Source organism: Periplaneta americana, chromosome 13 (genome assembly GCF_040183065.1).
Source record: "Periplaneta americana isolate PAMFEO1 chromosome 13, P.americana_PAMFEO1_priV1, whole genome shotgun sequence".
Taxonomy (NCBI): domain Eukaryota; kingdom Metazoa; phylum Arthropoda; class Insecta; order Blattodea; family Blattidae; genus Periplaneta; species Periplaneta americana.
This window is the reverse complement of record NC_091129.1, coordinates 137885847-137910656: the sequence shown is the minus strand read 5'-3', so window position 1 is coordinate 137910656 and position 24810 is coordinate 137885847. Positions and strand designations below refer to the sequence as shown.

Genomic DNA, 24810 nt, shown 5'->3' with positions numbered 1-24810 from the left:
GACGAGAATATTGTACGAAATGGTAATATAAAAATTGGAGATTTATCCTTCGAAGGAGTGGAAAAATTCAAATATCTTGGAGCAACAGTAACAAATATAAATGACACTCGGGAGGAAATTAAACGCAGAATAAATATGGGAAATGCCTGTTATTATTCCGTTGAGAAGGTTTTGTCATCTAGTCTGCTGACAAAAAATCTGAAAGTTAGAATTTATAAAACAGTTATATTACCGGTTGTTCTGTATGGTTGTGAAACTTGGACTCTCACTTTGAGAGAGGAACAGAGATTAAGGGTGTTTGAGAATAAGGTGCTTAGGAAAATATTTGGGGCTAAGCGGGATGAAGTTACAGGAGAATGGAGAAAGTTACACAACACAGAACTGCACGCATTGTATTCTTCACCTGACATAATTAGGAACATTAAATCCAGACGCTTGAGATGAGCAGGACATGTAGCACGTATGGGCGAATCCAGAAATGCATATAGAGTGTTAGTTGGGAGACCGGAGGGAAAAATACCTTTGGGGAGGCCGAGACGTAGATGGGAGGATAATATAAAAATGGATTTGAGGGAGGTGGGATATGATGATAGAGACTGGATTAATCTTGCACAGGACAGGGACCGATGGCGGGCTTATGTGAGGGCGGCAATGAACCTTGGGGTTCCTTAAAAGCCATTTTGAAGTAAGTAAAGTAAATAAGTATTATGATAATAAATGATTCAAAGAATTTTAGTTTTGTCCATTAAATATTATGCAGAAATTTTATTCGAAGAAATACAACTTTTCGTTCTGAAAAGGAATTTTAAAATGTTATATTTGATCGGATCAAATTTCTGCAGATTTAGGGGATAAAAGTAAATCAATCTTGAATCTTGCGTACACTACTTTTAAAACTAACATACAAAATATGACTGATAAAATGGCAAACTTACTAGTGTCAATTATATAAGCACGTGTGAGTAGGCTCTGATGATGGTGTACAGTATACACCGAAACAGCTGTAAGCCACACGTGCTTATATAATTAACACTAGTAAGTTTGCCATTTTATCAATAATTTATAAAAGTAAAATTCTTTCAATCATTTATCATCATAATACACTGCTGACCACCTCTGTGGTGTAGGGGTCAGCATGGTTGTCCCTTACGCAGAGGGCTCGGGTTCGATTCCCGGTCGGGTTGAATTTCCTGGTTGAGGTTTTTCAGAGCTTTTCCTCAATCGTAAGGCAAATGCCAGGAAATTCGGGCCACAACATCCCTGAAAATCACCGGTCTCATTCATCAACGAAATCATATTCATAACAAATACAGTCGCCATCTAATTCACAATAGAACCAGTCTCAACAATGGTACACAGGCCTTCGGATTTCAACCAAAGATTAACTCGCGATATGACCAAAGATGTTAAAGCGAGTATAAATAACAGCGAGGGAAAAAAATACACTGCTGTCTTAAATTGTCTGAGCATATTAGGAATTAAATCAATGGCTTTCCCAACACGCTATGAAATGTTTCATATAAAGCAATTTTTATCTCGGAAAGGAAGCAAAAACGAGCAAAATTGTATTAAACTTTTTTTGTTTTAAATATCTCAAGGAATAACCTCCTGAAATTAATGACATTACTTACGGTTCACTCTGTTTACATCAAAACTTCTGTTCTTATATTATGAAGGCACGATAATAAATGTAGGTCTATTTTGTTTGCATTAGTCACCACAATCATCCACTTCAATGGCTCATTCCCACTCATAGATTATCCTCCAAGCGTCTTCTCAGCGTTTCAACATTTCTGTATCCTGTCAATATATGTTTAAGCATATATTGTGAAGCTCTTGTTTGAAGAAATTAATATATCCTATGACTAATTTAAGGTTAAATGTAGTCTACGTTTTCCAATCAAAGCAGAGAAAGTGTATAATATAATGTAATACTGTAAAGAATGACTGCTAATGACATGTCTTTATCCACAAGTGCAGCATATTAGCAATCAATGAACCATATAATGCAGTGGATGGTGTAATCTCCTGATCAATATCAAACTAATACGTTGTTATTATTTAATGGAAATATAATTGCACACCATGTGGATACAAAGATATCGGTCTGCCTCTAATGCTGAAGTAAGAGAAAGGTAGCTGCCACTTCATTTCGTTTGTATAAGAATAACCTTGCGTGAGATTTAGGCTACAGACTATTCCACATGTTGACTATATGGAATAGCAAACCTTTAAGAGATAATTTTCGCGAGAAATTTAATAAAAATATCTAATACGAATTCAGTCCGTGGTGTGCAATTTATTCCTCTCTTCTCCCTAATAAAGCTACATAATCTTTATCATCATTCAATGCGCTATTGTGCAAGAATTATGATCAGTTGAAAACTGGAGATAGACTATATACCTACGCTGTTTCAAGACCTGATATTTATAAAATATTTTTTAGAAATTAAGTAAATTGTGATTACTTGCATATTGTGTTTCGACTGCTAATTTTTGTCTATAGAATACTGTCTTGCCACAATTATGTTTGACAAAACTAAAAGTGTAGACTACATTACTGTTTATTACATAATTTTCCACTGCAATGTTTTGCCACAATTATGTTTGACGAAACTAAAAGTGTATATTACTATGTATTACATTATTTTCCACTACAATGTTTTGCCACAATTATGTTTGACAAAACTAAAAGTGTATATTATTGTGTATTACATAATTTTCCACTACAATGTTTTGCCACAATTATGTTTGTCAAAACTAAAATTGTATATTACTGTGTATTACATAATTTTCCACTACAATGTTTTGCCACAATTATGTTTGTCAAAACTAAAATTGTATATTACTGTGTATTACATAATTTTCCACTACAATGTTTTGCCACAGTCATGTTTGGCAAAACTAAAAGTGTGTATTACTGTGTATTACATAATTTTCCACTACAATGTTTTGCCACAATTATGTTTGGCAAAACTAAAAGTGTATATTACTGTGTATTACATAATTTTCCACTACAATGTTTTGCCACAAGTTTGTCAAAACTAAAATTGTATATTATTGTGTATTACATAATTTTACACTACAATGTTTTGCCACAATCATGTTTGGCAAAACTAAAAGTGTATATTACTATGTATTACATAATTTTCCACTACAATGTTTTGCCACAATCATGTTTGGAAAAACTAAAAGTGTATATTACTGTGTATTACATAATTTTCCACTACAATGTTTTGCCACAAGTTTGTCAAAACTAAAATTGTATATTACCGTGTATTACATAATTTTCCAATACAATGTTTTGCCACAATCATGTTTGGCAAAACTAAAAGTGTACATTACTGTATATTACATAATTTTCCACTACAATGTTTTGCCACAATTATGTTTGGCAAAACTAAAAGTGTATATTACTGTGTATTACATAATTTTCCACTACAATGTTTTGCCACAAGTTTGTCAAAACTAAAATTGTATATTACTGTGAATTACATAATTTTCCACTACAATGTTTTGCCACAATCACGTTTGGCAAAACTATAAGTGTATATTACTGTATATTACATAATTTTCCACTGCAATGTTTTGCCACAATTATGTTTGGCAAAACTAAAAGTGTATATTACTGTGTATTACATAATTTTCCACTACAATTTTTTATCACGAAAATTACAAAATGTAACACAACACCATAAGATCTGAACGCATATTGCATCAATGCTTAGAAAAGCTACGTGAAAGGTTCGTGAGAGGTGCACTGCGTCTCAGAATGTGGGAGTAACAGGAGAGCAGACATCGTAGCCATTAACAGAAAAGACTTGATCCAGAATCCCACAAAAAGTTTCGAACAAGATAACCAGACATTCCGAGTGAGCGAAGAGAAGGAGTCCTTATACTGATAATGTATTTCTCACTTAAGTAAGAGATAACGCAGGCCTACCTGTAAATGTATGGGAGGTAATATTTTATATTTCTTTTTGTCTGTGTTACCATGTCTGTGAACCGTAAGTAATGCCATTAATTTCAGGGGATTATTCTTTGAGATATTTCAAACGAATGAGTATCATACAATTTTGTTCGTTTTTGCTTCTTTTTCGAGATAAAGATTGTTTTATATGAAACATATCATAGCATGTTTTAGGAAAGCCATTGATTTAATTCCCAATATGCTCAGTCAATTTAAGAGAGCAGAGTATTATGAAAATAAATTATTTTTAGTACTTTAGTTTTGTCGTTTATATATGCAGAAAATTGATCCAAACCAATGTAACTTTTCGTTTTGAAAAGGAATTTTAAAATATTACATTTGTTCGGATCAAATTTCTGCACATTTGAAGAACACACTGCTCTCTTAAATTGACTGAGCATATTTGGAATTAAATCAATTGATTTCCCAAAACACGCTACGAAATATTTCATACCCTATAAAACAATTTTTATCTCGAAAAGGAAGCAAAGGCGAGCAAAATTGTATTAAAATTTTTGTTTGAAATATCTCAAAGAATAACCCCCTGAAATTAATTACATTGCTTACGGCTCATTCTGTATATATGACTTAATAATTAAAATTATAGTATGTTTATATTAGCCTACATTTCTTCCTGGACAAAAGTAAAAGGATAGCAAGAACAGAGCCAGAATCTAGAAGACCAATTAAAAGTCAACACTTTCATTGTGTGATATAAGTTTGCAATATTTCTAACATTCTTCCTATAGCATTACTGAGATTTTTCCTGAATCCATTTTTTTTCCGAGGAAGGAGAGAAGTATGTAGTCTAGACGGTACATGACACAAATGATCTCTGACGACCATCTAAGACCTCGCCTCTGGAATTCGTTACCTAATGATGTCAGGGACTGCCGGACTTCATCACAATTCAAAATTAAATTGGAAAATTTTGTCTTAATTAATATTTTTTAAGTATTGCTAGGAGTATTGATTTGTGTTTTTTTTTCTTTTTATTTTTTAATCTAGATTAAAATTGAAAGTTTCTTGTTTATGTTATTTAATTGGTTAGGATAGAATTAATTATGATACTTAATCAGTCATTTAAAGTTTGTGTGACTGCAACCTGTGTATATTTTTGTGTGGCCTTACTTTGTTTGTAGTGTTTTTTTCCTCTCCTCTTTATTTCTTGTGTAACTTTACTTTGTATATAGTGTATTTTTTTCTGTTTATTTCTATTACTGTATTTGTATTCCTGGTGTTGTGGAAGAGAAGGCCTGATGGCCTTAACTACACCAGAATAAATAAATAAATAAATAAATACATACATAATTAAATAAATAATTAAATAAATAAATAAATAAATAAATAAGACAACACATAACAAAAGCGACAAACATCTACGTCATATGTGAAATTTTGACTTACGACGAAGGTGGTATTGAAATACTCATAAGAGACTATTTTCCCCGTTTGCATGAAGGCTGATATTTATTATGAGTGATGTAGACATTACCCTTGACATTTCAGAAGTCTCGGTTACTCTGTTACAGTAACGCAGTTAAGGAGGCTTCCATGTGGGGTGTCTGGACGTTCCTCTATCACTTACATTAAAATACTCTTGTTCGCAATAAGCAATCGCTACTTGGATATGACCGATAGCAGATCGAGATGCATGCCATGTTCCACATGGCCGCCTGCCCGATTCTCTATCACGACGCCACCATAAAACATCCTATGGCTGTAGGAAAGATTGGTGCTAGAGTTGCATAAACCCATTAGAAACAATCGGAGCGTACAACTCCGTGCATTCGACAATACAGTACATTCCTTTGTATACATAATTCTCAAAAATGGATACAGTACTTGTTTGTTACCATCTACTATTTTCGAATTACATTGACTTTATGATAACATTTTCAATTTTTACAGTTTATTACGACTAAGTGAAGAGAAGCGACTAGAAGCATTTGAAATGCGGATATGGAGAAGAATGAAGAGTGTGCAATGGACAGACAGAATGAGAAATAAAACTGTGCTGGAAAGAGTGGGTGAAGAAAGAATGATGCTGAAAATGATCAGAAAGAGGGAAAGAAAGTGACTGTGTTACTGTCTGAGAAGAAATTGCTTACTCAAAGATGCACTGGAAGGAATGGTGAACGGGAGAAGAGCTCGGGGCAGAAGAAGATATCAGGTGAAAGATGACACTGAGATGTATGATCATATGCAGAAACTAAGAGGAAGAGAGAAAATGGGAAAGATTGGAGAATGCTGGGGTTGCAGAAAATTATAAATGTGAATATAGGCCTATTGCTGAAGAATAATTGTTAAGCAGAGAGTGATATGAAAAAGTGATATTTTCAACGGACATATTCCCACTGCTTTCGTACCAGATGCCTGGACAATCGTTATCTTGGTGACATCTGGTACACAGAGTTGAAAAAGAAGAAAGGGCGTTTTGCTCATACAACTTTTCCTTTATTGATCTTCATAATATCAAGAAAAGGATATTCCATTTTCGATAGCTTTATTTCATCAACTGACTGTCTAAAATGACCCTAGGACGAGTTAGAACGCACAATACTGCGTCTAAAGCTGATTAAAGTAATTACTAAGGACGGTTATGAACTCCTAAAATAGAAGTTAAAGCTTAAAATAACGAGTTTTTTCTTTAGGTTCGACAAACTTTGCTTTCACAGAGCATGTATATTATGTAATATTCGTTATTTTAATTCAGACCATGTGAGCTTTTCTAAATACTTGTTCTAATTATCATTATAATGGATTCACAAAAACAGAACCAGATGTCATAACATATTCATTTCGTTCAAACCACAGAATACCAAACAATTACGTCACCAAAACACTCAAATCACACGTGTAAGACAAACTCTGTGATACTATTATATTAAACCTCGAATTAAGAGTGACCGATGTCAAGACTCGAATTCGGACCAGATGCAAGCATGTTCTTGCACTGGATGACCACGAGGCGTTACATCACGGAGAAAGTTGATCTGTTACATGCGAAATTTCATAAAATAGATTACGAGGTGAAAGTTGGTGCCGTATCGGTTTCGGTGCCGTGGGCGGTTCGCCCTTTCCGACCCAACACTTCGTAACCTTCTGGGTGTTCAAGATAATTTCACCAGAAACATTATTTGCCTTAGGATTAGCTTCCGAGACTATACAGTACTAGATGATGGTTCTACTCTTCCTCATACTTCTGCATTGTTTAATCAATTATCAATGTTTAATGTTATTGTGACCTCTAGTTCTTTTCTCCTTTCTTTGGAACCCAGTGTACAGTAGAGTTATGTTTAAATTAAAATTGCAGATCTATGCTAATAATAAATCTGTAGCCGAAATTTTTCTGGTAATTTTCGATTTTCCAAAAATAATTGGTCCTAACATATACAATTAACCACCCTGAAACCGAAAATCGCTTTTTTGAAATTTTTCTCTGTATGTCTGTCTGTCTGTCTATGTTTGTTACCTTTTCACGCGATAATGGCTGAACGGATTTCGATGAAAATTGGAATATAAATTAAGTTCGTTGTAACTTAGATTTTAGGCTATATGGCATTCAAAATACATTATTTAAAAGGGGAGTTATAAGGGGGCCTGAATTAAATAAATCAAAATATCTCGCTTATTATTGATTTTTGTGAAAAATGTTACATAACAAAAGTTTCTTTAAAAATAATTTCCGATAAGTTTTATTCCATGAAAAATTTTAATAGGACTGATATTTAATGAGATAAATGGGTTTAAAAATTAAAATAACTGCCATCTAAGGCCGTGTAATGAGATAAAAAACAAACGATTTCGTCTATAAGGGGCCTTGGACAGCAACAATCGAAAGCTATGAAAGATAGCCTACAGATAATGTTTCTGTGTTTGTATGAAGTAATATCAGAAGCTAAATTAACCGATTTGTATAATTAATTATTAATTCACCATTGGAAAGTGTAGTTTCTCTAGATGGACATAATGCTATAATATTATTACAGTAACTTCTGAGTGAATCGAGGACAGGTAAGATTAAAATAGCTTCTTATGCACAGAAAACTTGATAGGCTATTCTGTACATTCGTTTCCTGTATTTCCTAAAATAATTTTTATGACCAAATGAGTGGTCTCTGGATCAAAATGATCGCATTTTAATTATGCAAATACAATTTAAATTAAGTAACATAATAAACGATTTATCCTTATATCAAACACGAATGTTCCCTGGATCAAATGCCCTATTTTAATTATGTAATTACTTTATATTTATTTCTAACGGGTGCAGCGGAGCGCACGGGTACGGCTAGTAGTAAATATTAGTACATTATGCAACGAGCCTATAATGATAGTAATTAAGACGCAAGTATGTTTGTTTATGAAACGAGCGCAAGCGAGTTTCATAATTTTCATACGAGCGTCTTAATTACCATTATAGGCAAGTTTCATACGACTTTTTATGCTCGACCATATTTATAACTTGAAATTATTCAGAAGTATACATTTTATTTGTATCTGACAGAAGATCGGAAGTGACCTTGTTCATAGCTCACCGTGAATTGTGAGATGTGCGCAGACGCGAAAGTATTGATTTTTTCCGAGGAACAATAATGTCATTGACCTTGATGTAATGCAAAGAATGTATAACCTGGAAATTGATTTAGAATTGAAAAACGAGATGACAAATTGAATTTATTTGAATATTATTTACAATTAACGCTAACTATTATAGTAACAGAACATAACCTTCTGCGACAGTATTGGATTTCCAGCCTCCGTGACGTTTCCCTCGTCTTTCGATTGCATATCCGAGAATAATCGAAAACCTGAACTTTAATGAATAGGTGTACTTTAATGACATGCATTAAAGGACTGCTACCAGGTGTATAATTACTATATTTCGGCATGGTCGAGCATAAAAATACATACAATTCTCTCATCTACATAAAAATATTAGCGACGCAATGATAGACAAATTTCTTCAACGCTGTGTAGAATGTAGTGCAGTGGTCATCAATTGATTTGCACTGTGCACGCTTGCCCCAAACAGCAGTGTGAGTGGTAACGGAGCAGAGGTTCCGTGCAGTGGCGGTGTCTCTGTTTTTAATGAACAAGACATTGGACATGATTTGAATAAATGAACATTAACTTTATTGTTGCATTGGAATATTTATATATTACATATGCAAACAGAATAAAATATTAAATAGCGGCAGCACAGTCGTTACATATTACTGGCACAATTTCAATAAATACCTAATATTCAAATTAATAAAAACCTTGTATTATTGTAGTGTAATACTCATCCATTCGGGTAATGTGCCTGTTTGAAACTCGAAAAACCTAGTAGTTCCCGCTTATTATAAACTTTACTACAGTAATATTCAGAAGTCCTCTTAAAATTTAAGCTTACAATGAATACTGATTATATACATTTCAAAATTTATTTTATTTCGGATAACCAATGATTGTACTTCGAAAACTGTTTCAATTTTGGTGCATACATAAAATTTATGTTTTAGCATGATCCTCGACTACCAAAACAAGCAGATCTTTACTAATTTTAATCGAGTTGTATCAGGTGGAGAGGGATGAGTGTGTGTTTATGATGTGGTTATATGTTTCAGTTTCCTATATAGGGCGGCAAAAAACCGTTTCAGACTAATAAAATTGACACCTAGCCATGTTACCATCAGTACTATTATCTTATGCGCTGACTATACCGAACTTTCCGTGTGCTTGTGCTGTCATCTACACTCCATAGCACAGCTAATCTGCTTTCTTCACTCGGTGACCAAACGCTGGCCTTTAGACATAGCACTACCGACAGACAAATACTTCATGTATATCATAGTGTCTAGTGCCAGAAAAAAAATATATGAAAAGTTTGGTCGCTAGTTCATGATTTTTCTCCGTTTATGTAAATAAAAAAACCAAGTAATCATTTTTCAAGTTCAAGATGATGTGCTATTTATCTAGCTAGCCGTTAGTCACATTCGTTATTGAGTTCATGTATTAGCGACCTATCCTATGAGATAGTTGGGTTTGCCACATGGACGGAGAACTGGAGAGATGGATGGAAAGCCAAGACTGATTGGTTAGATGAACGGATATTTGTTGGAAGGATGAATGAGGGATGAATTGTTGCATGTTCATGAAAAGAGTGTAGACGAACGGGGTGAATGGATGGATGAACGGACGAAAAGCTTGAGGGAAGGAGGGATGGATGGCTCGTAGAATGGATATGTAGACAAAATAGCATAATATTCTTGCAAGTAAATCGGAATACGGCTTTGACAGAGTGACGAACTGATGTAACATTATTTTGTAACAAGTGTGTGTGTGTGTGTGTGTGTGTGTGTGTGTGTGTGCCTGGCACACGTCCAGCGCTCAGCAGGGTTCAGGTCACCCACGTGGGGTCATGTTGGAGCGTGCGCCAAAAATATCTTACTAACTCCAGCACATTAAAGAAAATCGGACAAACCCAAAGACATCTTGTGCTCTGCGGCGCGTCTTCAGAAACACCGACTCTGCAGTAACAATCAAAAGTTCGGTTTCATACGAGTATCTGTTTACACGAGATCTGAAAACCTATGCTTCAGGCCAGATGCTCTGAACTGAGTTTGATGTGGTTGTCTTTAGTTTCTCCAGGAAGCTTCTAACGAAGAAGCCACCGCTTCCTGCTACAATGCTTCCGTATAGAACTCATGAGCAACTGAGCATCAGACGTAACAAAGCAGCCTATTTAACACATTTTGAAAATTAAAACCACTTCAAAGGTTTTACAAATTTGACGACAACTAAAAGTTGTGAGTAGTTCTACACTTTTTAGAACAATCATTGTAAAATCCCACGCATATGCTATGAGCTATTATTGCTTTTATAAAGTATGTCAGAAATTTAAAACTTATTTCAGAACCATAATTGTGTGTCCACGATGAATTCTTAAAGTTTCCTACCGTCGCACAGTGGTCCAGAATGCAAATTTAGCGGGACAAACTAATAACTTTTCAGCTACCTAACAGATTTTATGAAATTTTACACAGTAGTTACAGGTAGCACATAGCCTATGTTTTGTATACCAATTTTTGTTACGTTGGTATAAAGGGAACACCTTATATGGGGGCGCAATTAGACAAAATTAGTAACTTTTCTTCTATCTCAATGGTTTTTATGAAATTTTACACAGCGGTTACAAGTAGCATATAATTTTGTATACGAGCTCTGATTACGAAGGGAACTACCCCTTATAGGGGGCGCAATTAGACAAAATTAGTAATTTTTCTCCTATCTAACATATTTTTATTAAATTTTACACAATAGTTACGGGTAGCATATATGTTTTGTATACAAGCTCTCATTACGTTTATCTAACTGGAGCTACCTCTTATAGGGGGGAGCAATTAGACAAAATTAGTAACTTTTCTCCTATCTAACAGATTTTTATGAAATTTTTTTACCGTAGTTACACGTAGTACATTTGTTTTGTGTACAAACTCTGATTACGTTGGTATAAGAGAAACTGCCCCTTATAAGGAGATGCATTTAGACAAAATTAGTAACTTTTCTTCTGTCTAACAGATTTTCATGAAACTTTATACAGTAGTTACTTACTTACTGGCTTTTAAGGAACCCGAAGGTTCATTGCCGCCCTCACATAAGCCCGCCATTGGTCCCTATCCTGAGCAAGATTAATCCAGTCTCTATCATCATATCCCACCTCCCTCAAATCCATTTTAATATTATCTTAATACAGTAGTTACAGGTAGTAAACGTGTTTTGTATACAAGCTCTAATTCTCTGGATTGTTTTTGTTTCGACCTCATACTTGCTGTAATGGAAAAGCTTTCTTGGGCAGTCACGACTTTTTCCAGGGGTACTTTTTCTCTAAATTTTCATTACTATCACGATGAGAACCTAATTCAATAAGTTGTTCACTAAGACAATGTTCATTTCGTTAAAAAGAAAACTCATATTCTTTATCCTCTTGCTCTCCAACGATAAATTATCTTATGGGAAAAATTTGATATTTTAGGTACTATTGCACCTTTTGGGCACTCGGGAAGCTTATTTGATACATAACTAACAAGCTGCTACCTTGAATTCCCTGAATTGTACTTCGGAAGCAGATTCGGTTCTCAGATATTTAAATAACTGTAATCGAGAAAAATTGCATTACTGCACCTGGAAAGAATAGTGCGCATAATGTATTACTTCTGCAAATCTGCATAAGACTTCATTTAAAATAGAGTTAAATACCCCAAGAAGTGAAAAAAATCATTTTGGGACGGAACAAAGGATGTTTTTCTTTCCTCTACCTTAGCCAAGTCTGCACTCAATGGTTACATTTATATTTAGTCCCGTGTCAATTCATGCTAATTTGACATGCTATAATAACATTAAATGTAACAAAAACAAACAGTGTTACATACTTAAAGAACTAATTGACATGTTGATACCAAATATGAATGGAATCGACCACTTACAACAGAGTTACAGCACAAAGAAAACGGCAGACTCGCGGCACTTGCTGAGTAAGAATGCTGGGTGGCGAAATGTGGCATGTTACCGGCTTCTTATCTCGCTCTGCAGCAGCCTCCGTTGATTAAGATGATCAATTCAGTGTTACTCAGTTATATAAGAAAAATAATTTAAGGGTCATATTTCATTTCTTTACATGTCATTTTTCTACTTTTGTCCTCCTAAATATGGATTTTGGACCACTGTGCGTCGGGAAGAAACTTATCGAATCTGGTAGCAAATTACACACACACACACACACAAATCTATTCTTTAATGTTTAAGAACCCCTCAATCAGCATTTTAAAGGACTCACTGCAAATTCTACAATTTCATACGAATAGGCTTACATTTTAAAATAATTTTGAATAAGCCAATATTTAAAATATTTATTATTGTCATATTCATTTGTCTTTGCATTCACTACGTTAACTAGCTTTTAAAAAACTTTGTTATTCTGGAGTCATTAGAGGACGTAATAAATCTTTCATAAAGTTCTCTTTATTTGCAGTATAACTGTCATCCATGTTACTGTTTAATTTATTCACAGTTTCGACACATATGTATCCGTATTAATATGTTAATATTAGAATCAAAATCAATATGATCTCTTTTTCTGTGTCCCGGTTTAAAGTTACTGTCTGAATATTGTGGTAGATGTACGGATTACGAAAATAAATATATTTAATAAGAAGAGAAAATTGAGACAATCATGTTAAGGGAATGAACGATGGCCTTATTTACAAATACAGTAGTTGTTAAATAAGCGCAAAGATTCGTATTACTGTAATACTGTATTTCTATGAATTTCATAACCCTGCAATGTTATTAATTTTAGTTTAATTTTTTGATAATGAAAAATTTACTTTCTTAATTATCATCATTATATTCTTCTGCAATCCCCGCATAATGCTCCGCGATAGTTCTCCATATTAACCAACAGATGCCGCTAATAACAAAATATGGAAATCACATGTCATGAAGTTATCACAAGTCGAATTTTCACATTAAAAGCATAGTTTATTATATACAGTTGCGAAGCTCAATACTTACTAAATATGCAAACATAAACAGTTGAAATATGCATCCATAGATAGTTGCTAGCCACCAGGATTGCTACTATCGCCTCATCACAGACTTTCCCTAGCAGACGATAAAATGTATTGTACTTTTGATATAGTGTTCTTTTGAAAAATTAACACCTTCCACCATTGAAATACGAAATACATAAGGTTTATATATTATTTTCATAAAGTATATTTTATATTTTATAAACTCACTTTCCTGGATCTTTCGGAAGGATAACTCTGACCTCTTTTTCTTAGAATTTATAGTGCAACAAACGTCTCCTTGTCCCATATTACTATTATTCAAATTATTGTATTTTAGTCATTTACAGTTATTACAACCGGTAACGAACATTTCACAATTTACACAACTTTTCACAACAATGCGAAATACGGCACAGTCAATGCCTTTTCGATCTAGACCAGGCCGTAATATATGTTCGAGTTTTCTATTTCAGTGAATGGAGCTCAGTGAATTATTATAACTTTATTGCGTATCATAGCTAGGTTTTATTTAGTGTAATGTGTCCATAAGTTCCCTTTACTTCTTGTTGCATAATATGTTGCAGAAATAATTTTATTACAAAACTGTGTTATTTTAATGTGAAGAGAATTTTACATGTTAATATAATCTTTTCGCATCAACATTTTAAGTTTAGAATAGAAGCTATTTTTAGGTTTAATAAAAAAGAATTTATATTGTGATTTTAATATAGCACATCTACCTTCCTTGATAAAGACAAAAAAATTATCATACCACTCTTATGAAATTAGTGTACGTACTATTGTTACTTCGTCTCTTAGGTAGTAGATAAATACAATAATTCAATACTCAATTGTAGTATTAAAATACAGACAAATTGAATGTGCGGAGTATCATACATCATGACATTATGCTTAATTATAATGTATAATTGCGAATTTAGGAATGTAAGATATAGTAAACATAACCTATAACAATTCCATATGAATGGCAGGGCATTGGAGACCACTAAAATTAGACAGAAAGGGGCAAATGGGACAGTAACATAACCTATAATTTTAACATATCTAAATATTCGTGCGGTGCACCTGAAAATTATTGAATCGTGCATAAATGAATGTACAATAATTTCGCAATATTTAATCGAAATAAGGGCAGGTAGGTCTATTACACATACGAACAACGCAATTTTCACACCAAAAATAATATTACACCTTAACTCGCAAGGAATTATGTCTGAAGTGTCTCCTAATCATTGTTTTAAATTTTATTAATGCAATTACAATACATTTTAGAGAAATATATGTTACTTTTTATGCATTCCAATTAATTTATATGGTTGAAACGCCGCCCTTCGTGATCGGGTTAAGCGAGTCACATGGTCTGCCTTACGGCCTGTTTTAGATCACGATGGCAGTGACACAGTCTATTGTTCCTAGTACACACAGCGCTCCAAGCGGCTAGCAACTATCGCGAGAAATGCAAAAAATCACCCCAAGCTTCGCGACTGTATATACTAGACTGTGTTAAAAGTAGGCAGGGTACCGTATTTACAACGGACAAACATCTTTCACATACGTAGGTAGGACTCAGATCCACGACCAAGGCTTGCAGACAACATTCAAGCTGCTCTAATCAGTCGTCGCGTCGTTGCATACGCTATGGTCGTTTCTTTATGAATGCAAATTTCTGCATGTAAACGTTTAATTAGCAACTCGGACTCGGTGTTCCGGTTCAATAGTCTACGGCTTGCTTCCTGATCGGCGTGGAGAAAGGAGGGAACGAACGTGGCTCTAACGAACCGAAACTTGAGCCATTTCCAGTTAGGCCAGAAGCCAAAGCTAACTCGACTCAAATTTCTCGGCGCCAAATCGCCTCCTATGTAATTTTTATAAGAGTGTATCTATACGTTTGAAATTTCAAAATTCATATTGGACGTCACTAACATGACCTACCGTTTATTTATCTGATAATGCTGTATGGATATACGGGACAATCCCATTTCCGGATAAGCAAAATTACAGTGTCTTGAACGATGTCTCATCTACCATGGATAATTACAACAATTAAGCGACTATGGGTGGAAAGGAAGAGGATTCAATCTCAGACGAAAACGTTGTTTCACCAAACTTCTAGGACAATTCGCGGATACATATTACCTCTTATAACATGTACAGTGAAACCCCTCCTTGAGGACACCCCCAAGATACGGACACTCCTCATATACGGACAGATTTTTATGTCCTAAATGAAATAATATAGAAATAATGATACATTTAACTCACGTTTACGGACACTCTCAGACACGGACACGGACAGCTGTTTCACAGTCCTCAAGCTTGCTTTACCTCCTGACTGCGGACAGAACTTTGATTTCAAGATCTAATGTGTTACAAAAATGGAAAATTTAGTACAGAAATCCCTAAACATGAAAGAGAACAATAAGGGTCTCGTAGGCTACCACTATCTCGCCGGCTACCCCTTGTTAGCTGAAAGCGGGTGGATAAACATAGACATAAAATTTAATCTGTCTGATGGGTCCAATGTTTCGGCAATCGTGAAATTGTATTCGACACATGTTGGGGTTAGTAGGATTATCCTCTCCACTTCAATCAGTTGTTCTGTTTCGAGAGACATGGCACCTGAACGTAAAGGTTAATTTGAAAACTGTACTGCATAACTGTAGACCTAGAATAAAATTGCATGGCACAGACTGTAGCTTCCTTTTTCGGTCTTATCTGCTGTAGTTCAAAGTTGCAAAGAATTTACTGTAGTATACTGTATTTAGTATTAAACTACAGTAATACATTTCATTTAAAGAGTGAAGGGATACGTAATGCATATTATAAATTTACTGAGAGATTGGGAAGCCTCCCTCCCAATAAAGGACACCTCCCAGATGCGGACAGATTTAATATGTCCCTTCGATGTCCGTAAATGAGAGGTTTTACTGTATTCTAGTAAAAAAAAAAAAAAGACATCCCGGGCGTGACATTGGCTACCCACTTTTCTCTAATGCTGCGCGAGATCTCTAAATCCTTACATCCCAAGGACCTCCATGGGCTGTATGCGACACAGCGAAGTCAATTTTTACTTACAAATAGGTTAACATTATTGTTAAAGGAAATAGTAGCAGAAAATACAAGTTGATCAGCCTTTTCACTCACAGAACTCCGATTTTGAAAAGGCAAACTGTCTCGTAAAAATGTCACCTTAAGGGGATTGCAATTAATTAATTCATTCATTCATTAATTCAATCATTCATCCAGTGTTCTGTCCAAGGGCAGGTCTTTCACTGCAAACCCAGCTTTCTTCAATCTTTCCTATTTTCTGCCCTCCTCTTTGTCTTCTCATATGATCCATATATTCTAATGTCGTCTATCATCTGATATCTTCTTCTGCGCCGAACTCTTCTCCCATTCACCATTCCTTCCAGTGCATACTTCAGTAGGCAGTTTCTTCTCAGTCAGTGATCCAACCAATTCCTCTCTCTCTTCCTGATCAGTATTGCATGCAAAATAATGGTAAAAAATAGCCCATCTTCAAGTAGTCATAAATGTAATAGATCTATTTATCGGAACTCTTTCTTTTCTTTTTAGTGATGTGTGTATACGCATTAAGCTTTAAAATAAAAAAAGAATGGTTATTCTAGAGTAGATTTTTCCCCTTGAAATAATTTTTGAATTGAAATATAACTTTTTTTTTTTTATAAATTCACTATATGCCTGTAATTAGGTGTACTCTATTCACTTCTTATAGCACACACTGAATTTAAATTTTAACCACTTACTGCTCATAGATACTAAAAGACACCCTACTAAAATTATGAATATATCTACAATATTATGGGCATAGGATTTACATCAATCTTCACCGTCAACAAAACTTCAATTTTTTTTTATTTTAAAGTTTAATGTGTGTACACACATTACTAAAAAAAATTAAAGAACTCTGATAAATAGTACCACATTTACGACTACTTGAAGATAGATTACTTTTACCATTATTTTGAATGCTATAAGTACCAATTTCCCTTAATAACGTTATCAACACATTTCTTCACAGATTTGTGGCCAAGTAGACAGTTTCGGTTAATAATTGAAAGACTACTCCGAAATGTTTCAGAGGATGTTCCTATTCTTCTTTCCTCCCTCAGCCGATATTAATTGTATTAGCCTATTCTTTGTGGTAAGATGTTGTATTCAATGGGCTGGTAATTGCATGACTTGTCATTTAAGTAATTTCTTTTCTGATCGGAAGTATGTGTGAAATTCTAACAAGTCTTGCTTCCGAAGGATCCAATAGTTATAATAGTTTAGATACCTTACGTACATACGTGGTGTGTACTTCAAAATTTTGTATTTCTTTTTATAACTCAGGCTTCTAAATATAACTCATTCATCAAATGTGCTGAAACTTGTTTTAGCTTAATCGTTTTGAGATACAGTGGAAGCTCTTAAGTTCGACAGAAAACAAGTTCGACATCCTATAGTTCGACTGCTTACGTAGGAGAATTAGACACGGCCCTCTACGGGCACTAAGAAATAGATTTTCCATTTGAATGGGAATTGGTTCTGTGTCTTCTAGTGATATTTCTGTTACAGGAAAACAGAATATTTTATTGATTAGGACATCCATATTTAATTACTGGTTTTAAATTAATGAACTCTTCTTTTTTCCATTCGAGGCAGAGACTCTCCGCCTTCAACACGTTTTAGGATATTTAATTTCTCCTTTAAGGTACAATATTTATTCCTTTCACTACAGGAGGCAGACTGCATTGCGTCGTTTGTGAGACGGAACTGTCGAAACCCACTGTGGGACTAGAAGCGCATACACAATTCTCGGGACGGGCAGGACATGCAAGTACAGTACTGTATTCGTTGATGAATAACCAATAAGAATTTGTATTCATTTCACCTGCCACACCAACTACCCTTATTGGACTGAACTTTCAATTCTGTTCAGTGGAACTTAAGAGAGTCTACTTACTTACTTACTGGCTTTTAAGGAACCCGGAGGTTTATTGCCGCCCTCACATAAGCCCGCCATTGGTCCCTATCCTGAGCAAGATTAATCCAGTCTCTACCATCATATCCCACCTCCCTCAAATCCATTTTAATATTATCTTCCCATCTACGTCTCGGCCTCCCCAAAGGTCTTTTTCCCTCCGGCCTCCCAACTAACACACTATATGCATTTCTGGATTCGCCCATACGTGCTACATGCCCTGTCCATCTCAAACGTCTGGATTTAATGTTCCTAATAATGTCAGGTGAAGAATACAATGCGTGCAGCTCTGCGTTGTGTAACTTTCTCCATTCTCCTGTAACTTCATCCCTCTTGGCCCCAAATATTTTCCTAATAACCTTATTCTCAAACACCCTTAATCTCTGTTCCTCTCTGAAAGTGAGAGTCCAAATTTCACAAACATACAGAACAACCGGTAATACAACTGTTTTATAAATTCTAACTTTCAGATTTTTTGACAGAAGACTAGATGACAAAAGCTTCTCAACCGAATAATAACATGCATTTCCCATATTTATTCTGCGTTTAATTTCCTCCCAAGTGTCATTTATATTTGTTACTGTTGTTCCAAGATATTTGAATTTTTCCACCTCTTCGAAAGATAAATCTCCAATTTTTATAGTTCCATTTCGTATAATATTCTTGTCACGAGACATAATCATATACTTTGTCTTTTCGGGATTTACTTCCAACCCTATCGCTTTACTTGCTTCAACTAGAATGTCCGCGTTTTCCCTAATCGTTTGTGAATTTTCTCCTGGCATATTCACGTCATCCACATAGACAAGAAGCTGATGTAACCCATTCAACTCCAAACCCTGTCTATTATCCTGAACTTTCCTAATGGCATATTCTGTAATTATTAAAGTCCCAGAATTTGATTCATTTACTTGTTTTAATATATTCTACGTATTTAAATCTTGTTTCTTGGGAGTGTTTGTCTCCATTATTTTATTTTTTGTGTGAAAAATCTAGTTTGCAAAATTCTCTGAATATTATTAGTAGAAAAATTTATGTTTGCATGTCAGTTTCCTTGTCAATATAGGTATATATGTGTTTAACCCTCTGAGTGCCGACCTCCCTTGGCGTATTATGTGAAAAATGCCTAGTAAATTACACAAAAACGTATAAATTGATAAAATGGATTATACAAGAAGAACCATGTACATAGAGAATTTGTTTTTTTTTAATATATATTTAGGAAACTTCATCACCTTTAGCATGGTTGTCATTAGCAAAATTATAAAATCACGATACCATTTTGATTGGCACTTTAAGGGTTAATATTATTACGATTTATTAATCTATTTTAGTAACCTATATATTCCGTTCTAAAACTATTCCATACTTGTAAACATAAAAATGTATGTATGGTAAGACTTTCCTATGTTAAATTTCAACGTACCTCATTTACATATTTCGACCTATTTATGGGTCATCTTCAGAACTAGTCATTGTTGGTCATTGCGCCACTTGTTCTGTTTCCTGTGAGGGTGTGTTCCTGTGGTATAGTGTAGAGTCAAAGAGTGTGTGTTTTGAAGTTGAGTTGTGTGTTGAGAATTTCGTTGGGGTGTGTTTTTGTGTGTCTGTATATTTCATATTGTTCTAGTGTGTTTAGTTTCTGGCTTTTTGGTTGAATGTGTTTCTCAACACACAACTCAACTTCAAAACACACACAATCTTTGACTCTACACTATACCACAGGAACACACCCTCACAGGAAACAGAACAAGTGGCCCCAAGATCAACAACGACCAGTTCTGAAGATGACTCATAAATAGGTCGAGACATGTAAACGAGGTACGTTGAAATTTAACACAGGAAAGTCTTTCCATACATATTCCGAAGTGATACGGTATTAAGGGGATACTCAACTATATTTTGGAACTTTTTTCCTATTTGACCAATCTTTTTCAAATTTGGAAAAAAAGTTTAATATACACATGGAAAGTAACATGCAAAATCTCAGCTCATTAGATCCAATACTTTTCAAAATAAAAAATATTTCAATTTTTAATCAATCATTAATTGAAATATCACTTTTAATTATCATTTTTTATTTTTTGGATTTGTGCATTTGACTGTGACTTCTCAATGAATAGGGGAAGAATTCTGCGTATTGATTTAGTTCTGTCACGTAAATTAGTGTAGAAATTTAATTTTTCATTTCTATGACACTTTTTCTCCAATTTTTAAGTCGAGTGTCCCCTTAAAATTTGTGTAATCAAGATGTATAAAAATGTAGATGACAATGGGTGACCTTGTTTTCTTGTTAACTTGGTCCAATTTTTCAAAGGCACATACAGCACCTTCAAAAAATATACGGGGCTTAGAAACAATAAGGAAACAAAAAAACTTTGGCATGTCAGAAATTACAGGTCATGCAAACAAATACACTGCAGGCGACCCAAATACATAACAACATCCACATGAGACTCCTGTCATGCGGTACCCACCTCGGGGAAGTGTCTGCTTCGCCGGAGTCCAGCGCGTGAAGAGGGTCTGCTACCCTCCCGAAGAGCACCGCTCTTCCTCCGCAGCACCACGACGCGCGCTTCCTGGTCTTCCTGTGCCTTCTTGTCCTCCTCTTTGTCGTGGCGCACGGCTTGCGCGTGGGCGTGCCGCTGTATAGCATCCCCTAGGCGCACCCTCTCTTCACTCCACCACCCCCTCACGGCCCTCCAAGCCCTCCTTATGCGCGTGCGCACCGTGCCCAGCCCCCGGCGCCTGTCCCGCATCAGGGTGGCGCGGCGCCGGGGCACGTCGCAGTAGTCGTGGCGCGTCTCCACATCCTCGTAGTCGCTGTTGGGCGCCGTGTGCAGACGTTGACCTCGTCGGTGCAGGTCGCAGTAGTCGCTTCCGAAGTCCGTGATGGTCTCCCAGTCGGCTCCCGAGTACACGGATTGGTCAGTTAGCTCCAGAGGGAGAGATATCGTGATAGACGAGAGAGGTATGTCCTGTGGTTCAGACGACCGCATCGCCAAAGTGGAATCCTCGGGGGACACTTCAAAGGTCGGAGTGGTGCAGTCAGGAGAGGAAGGACTACTGTCCTCTGCGGGGAGCGGATTGGAGTTCGAGGAAAGGGGAGTGCAGTCGAGGGAGGTAGGACTAGCATCCTGCGCAGGGACTGGGTTTGAATCTGAGAAAGTTGGCGTACAGTCGAGGGAAGACAGGACGGCTTCAGGCTCTGACGAAGATTTGGAGTTGTGAAGTATTAGAGTAGGAGTTTCTGCGGAGGGTTTGCCGTGGTCCTGAGGACACGTGTCTGGAAAGGGACTAGAATTCTGGACTGAAACTCCGGCGCAGTCGGGACCGGTGTCGTGCTGCTCGGCGTCGGGCAAGGAGTTCCTGGGAGACGCGTACGGGTTCTCCGAGGGGGCCGCAGTGTTGATGGACACGATATTGATGCGCGATATGTTGGGGGACTTCTTGGAAGGCTCCTGACCGAGCACGGCCACCAAAGACGAGCAGTGCTGCACGGGCGTGGAGTTGACAGGAATCACCCGCCTCAGCACCTCGTAGTCCCCAGCGTCCTCGCCAACGACGATCGTGGTGGTGGTGCCCGACGTGACGGTGGCGTCCATGGCGGGAGCGGCCTCGCGACTGGGGGACAGACAGGCCTCGCTGGCAGCCGTAGCCACGGCCTGCTCGTTGAAAAACGAGAAGCTTATGTTTGGAATTCCCTCCACAACGAACTCCTTCCTCCTCCGCGGCGGAGTGGACATCGCCCTTGGCGGAATCGAAGTGCTTCCGGCCGCGTCCAGTCCGCTGTCACTCTTGGCAGTTGTGCTCAGGTTGCCTAGTATGTCGTCGGGAGTCACGCCCTCTGGGAGTTCCGGCAACGCCTCGGGTTCCTTGTGGTTCTCAGTTATCGCCACTTCTTCGATTCCCGGCGTCTCCTCGGGTAGTTCGGCTTGTTGATCACTTTCCTGGTGAGACGTCGAAGGGGAACGCCACCAGGTGCCGGGAACTCGAGGAACACTGTTCCACCATTTACGTTCCTTCATGATTTATCACAGTTTGCTTCAATCACACAGAATTTTATAGTGCAGTACGTATAACTTTCGATCAGCGAATGGAGCTGACGTCGCCACACTCGCGGAACATGTAGTAAGCGGAAGTACTGCAACAAAGAGTCGCATTTTCTTTCTTCTGCAAGAAAATTTGAACGAAGCACAAACCTAATAGCCTTCATGCATAGTAGCTTAAGAAACACTGACGCACTGATATCTCGACACACCGACAAACACAGAAACGCCTTCACAGCCTCCTGTATGTGCAAATAACCTTTCAAAACTCATTCCACTCGCAACTCAAACAACTTTCTGCACGTGCCTCTAAAAAAAGCGCTCATACAATACTGAACAGAGAAATTTTTACAAACAACATTTATATGTATTAGGTCTACTGAGCGTAAGCAATGTCCCCCTACTTTGCATGCAACAGCGGCACATCACGTCGGAAACGCTTTTTCACGTAATCCGCTCTTACTGTCAGACATGGATGGAGAAGTCCGTTGCTATAGTAAACCGGGAGAGAGAGAGAAATCTGACACGCGCCAGACGCATTAGTACCGCCAACCGACTGAACCTGTTTTATTGACAGTTGCTGTGTCACCTCCGCATTTGCAACTTATTGGTAACTACACGCGAGGTGCTAGCGGGCCGGGGGCACTCACGGCACTCGCTAGTGAAGCTATGATGATCCGGAAATAGAGTCTCCAAATATAGAGGCCACGACGTCGTCTGGGGGGGGGGGGGGTGCGCGAGGCTGCAGCCGTAGTAAACGGTAGCAGTGCAGACGTGTGAGTCTGTGACGTCCGGAAATAAAAACACGTTCTAAGAGGTACAGCCTGCAACTAATGTGCATCTGCGCCTGCTTTAATTGACTGATAATGTCCTGGCAAATCATGACAAAAGGTGGGCTTCGTGGAATTAATTCAGAGAATTGGACTGTTCCAGAAACTTATATTACTCAAAATAAATCTTAATTTTGAACACACACAAAAAGTCTAGTCTTACTATGGAACAGAAGAGGAATATAACTATTAGATGAGGGAGGGAGGGAGAGAGAGAGAGAGAGACAGTCTAACACATGTCCGTATGACTCGGGTGCGAAGAAAATTACTCTGGTTATATGTCACGCACACGCGCGCGCGTGAGAACAAATTAAGAAACTTTTAATCAGTTCCTTAAATGACAATAATGAGTGAAATAATAATAATAATAATAATAATAATAATATTAATAATAGTATTATTATTATTTTAACGAGTAAAATAATAATACTTAATAATAATAATAATAATATTATTGTTATAATCTTTATGCAGGAATTTGCACTTATACTTATTTTGGCTTCAAAGACTTCTTGCAACCATCTTGATTTTAGATGTATCTGATAGTTCTGTCCCTTCGCTTCATGTTGTAAATTTGTAACACCTTTCTGAGATATTACTGTCGGGCTCTTTATTTAATACTTACTTATGGCTTTTAAGGAACCGAGAGGATCATTGCCGCCCTCACATAAGCCCGCCATCGGTCACTATCCTGAGCAAGAATAATCCAATTCCATCTCCCTCAAATCCATTTTAATATTATCCTCCTATTTACGTCTCGACCTCCCCAAAGGTCTTATTCCCTCCGGCCTCCCAACTAACACTCTATATGCATTTCTGGATTCGCCCGTACGTGCTAAATGCCCTGCCCATTTCAAACGTCTGGATTTAATGTTTCTAATTATGTCAGGTGAAGAATACAATGCGTGCAGTTCTGTGTTGTGTAACTTTCTCCATTCTCCTGTAACTGCATCCCTCTTAGCCACAAATATTTTCTTAAGAATCTTATTCTCAAACACCCTTAATCTCTGTTCCTCTCCCAAAGTGAGAGTCCAAGTTTTACAACCATACAGAACAACCAGTAGTATAATTTTTTTTATAAATTCTAACTTTCAGATTTTTTTACAGCAGACTAGATGACAAAAGCATCTCAACCGAATAATAACAGGCATTTCCCATATTTATTCTGCGTTTAATTTCCTCCCGAGTGTCATTTATATTTATTACTGTTGCTCCAAGATATTTGAATTTTTCTACCTCTTCGAAGGAAAAATCTCCAATTTCTTTTAATAATAATAATAATAATAATAATAATAATAATAATAATAATAATAATAATAATAATAATAATAATAATAATGATAATTGTGGAATGTTGATAGGAAAAATTAACAAATTCAGGCCACCGGCGTAG

The 24810-nt window shown here is 36.5% G+C and overlaps 1 protein-coding gene across 3 annotated transcripts in view; it reads right to left on the bottom strand.

Moving 5' to 3' along the window:
- The window catches only part of Nost (Nostrin), a 227041-nt gene that overhangs the window by 182859 nt on the left and 19372 nt on the right, over nucleotides 1–24810 (bottom strand). The window contains exon 2 of one of the 3 annotated variants that reach the window (XM_069844338.1): nucleotides 21016–22682. In XM_069844338.1, coding sequence (XP_069700439.1) covers nucleotides 21016–22566 — 1551 coding nt within the window. In that variant the 5' untranslated portion in view covers nucleotides 22567–22682. Of the gene's footprint in view, nucleotides 1–21015; nucleotides 23300–24810 lie in introns of those variants that run through there. The other 2 variants (XM_069844337.1, XM_069844339.1) reach the window with 2 other exon arrangements.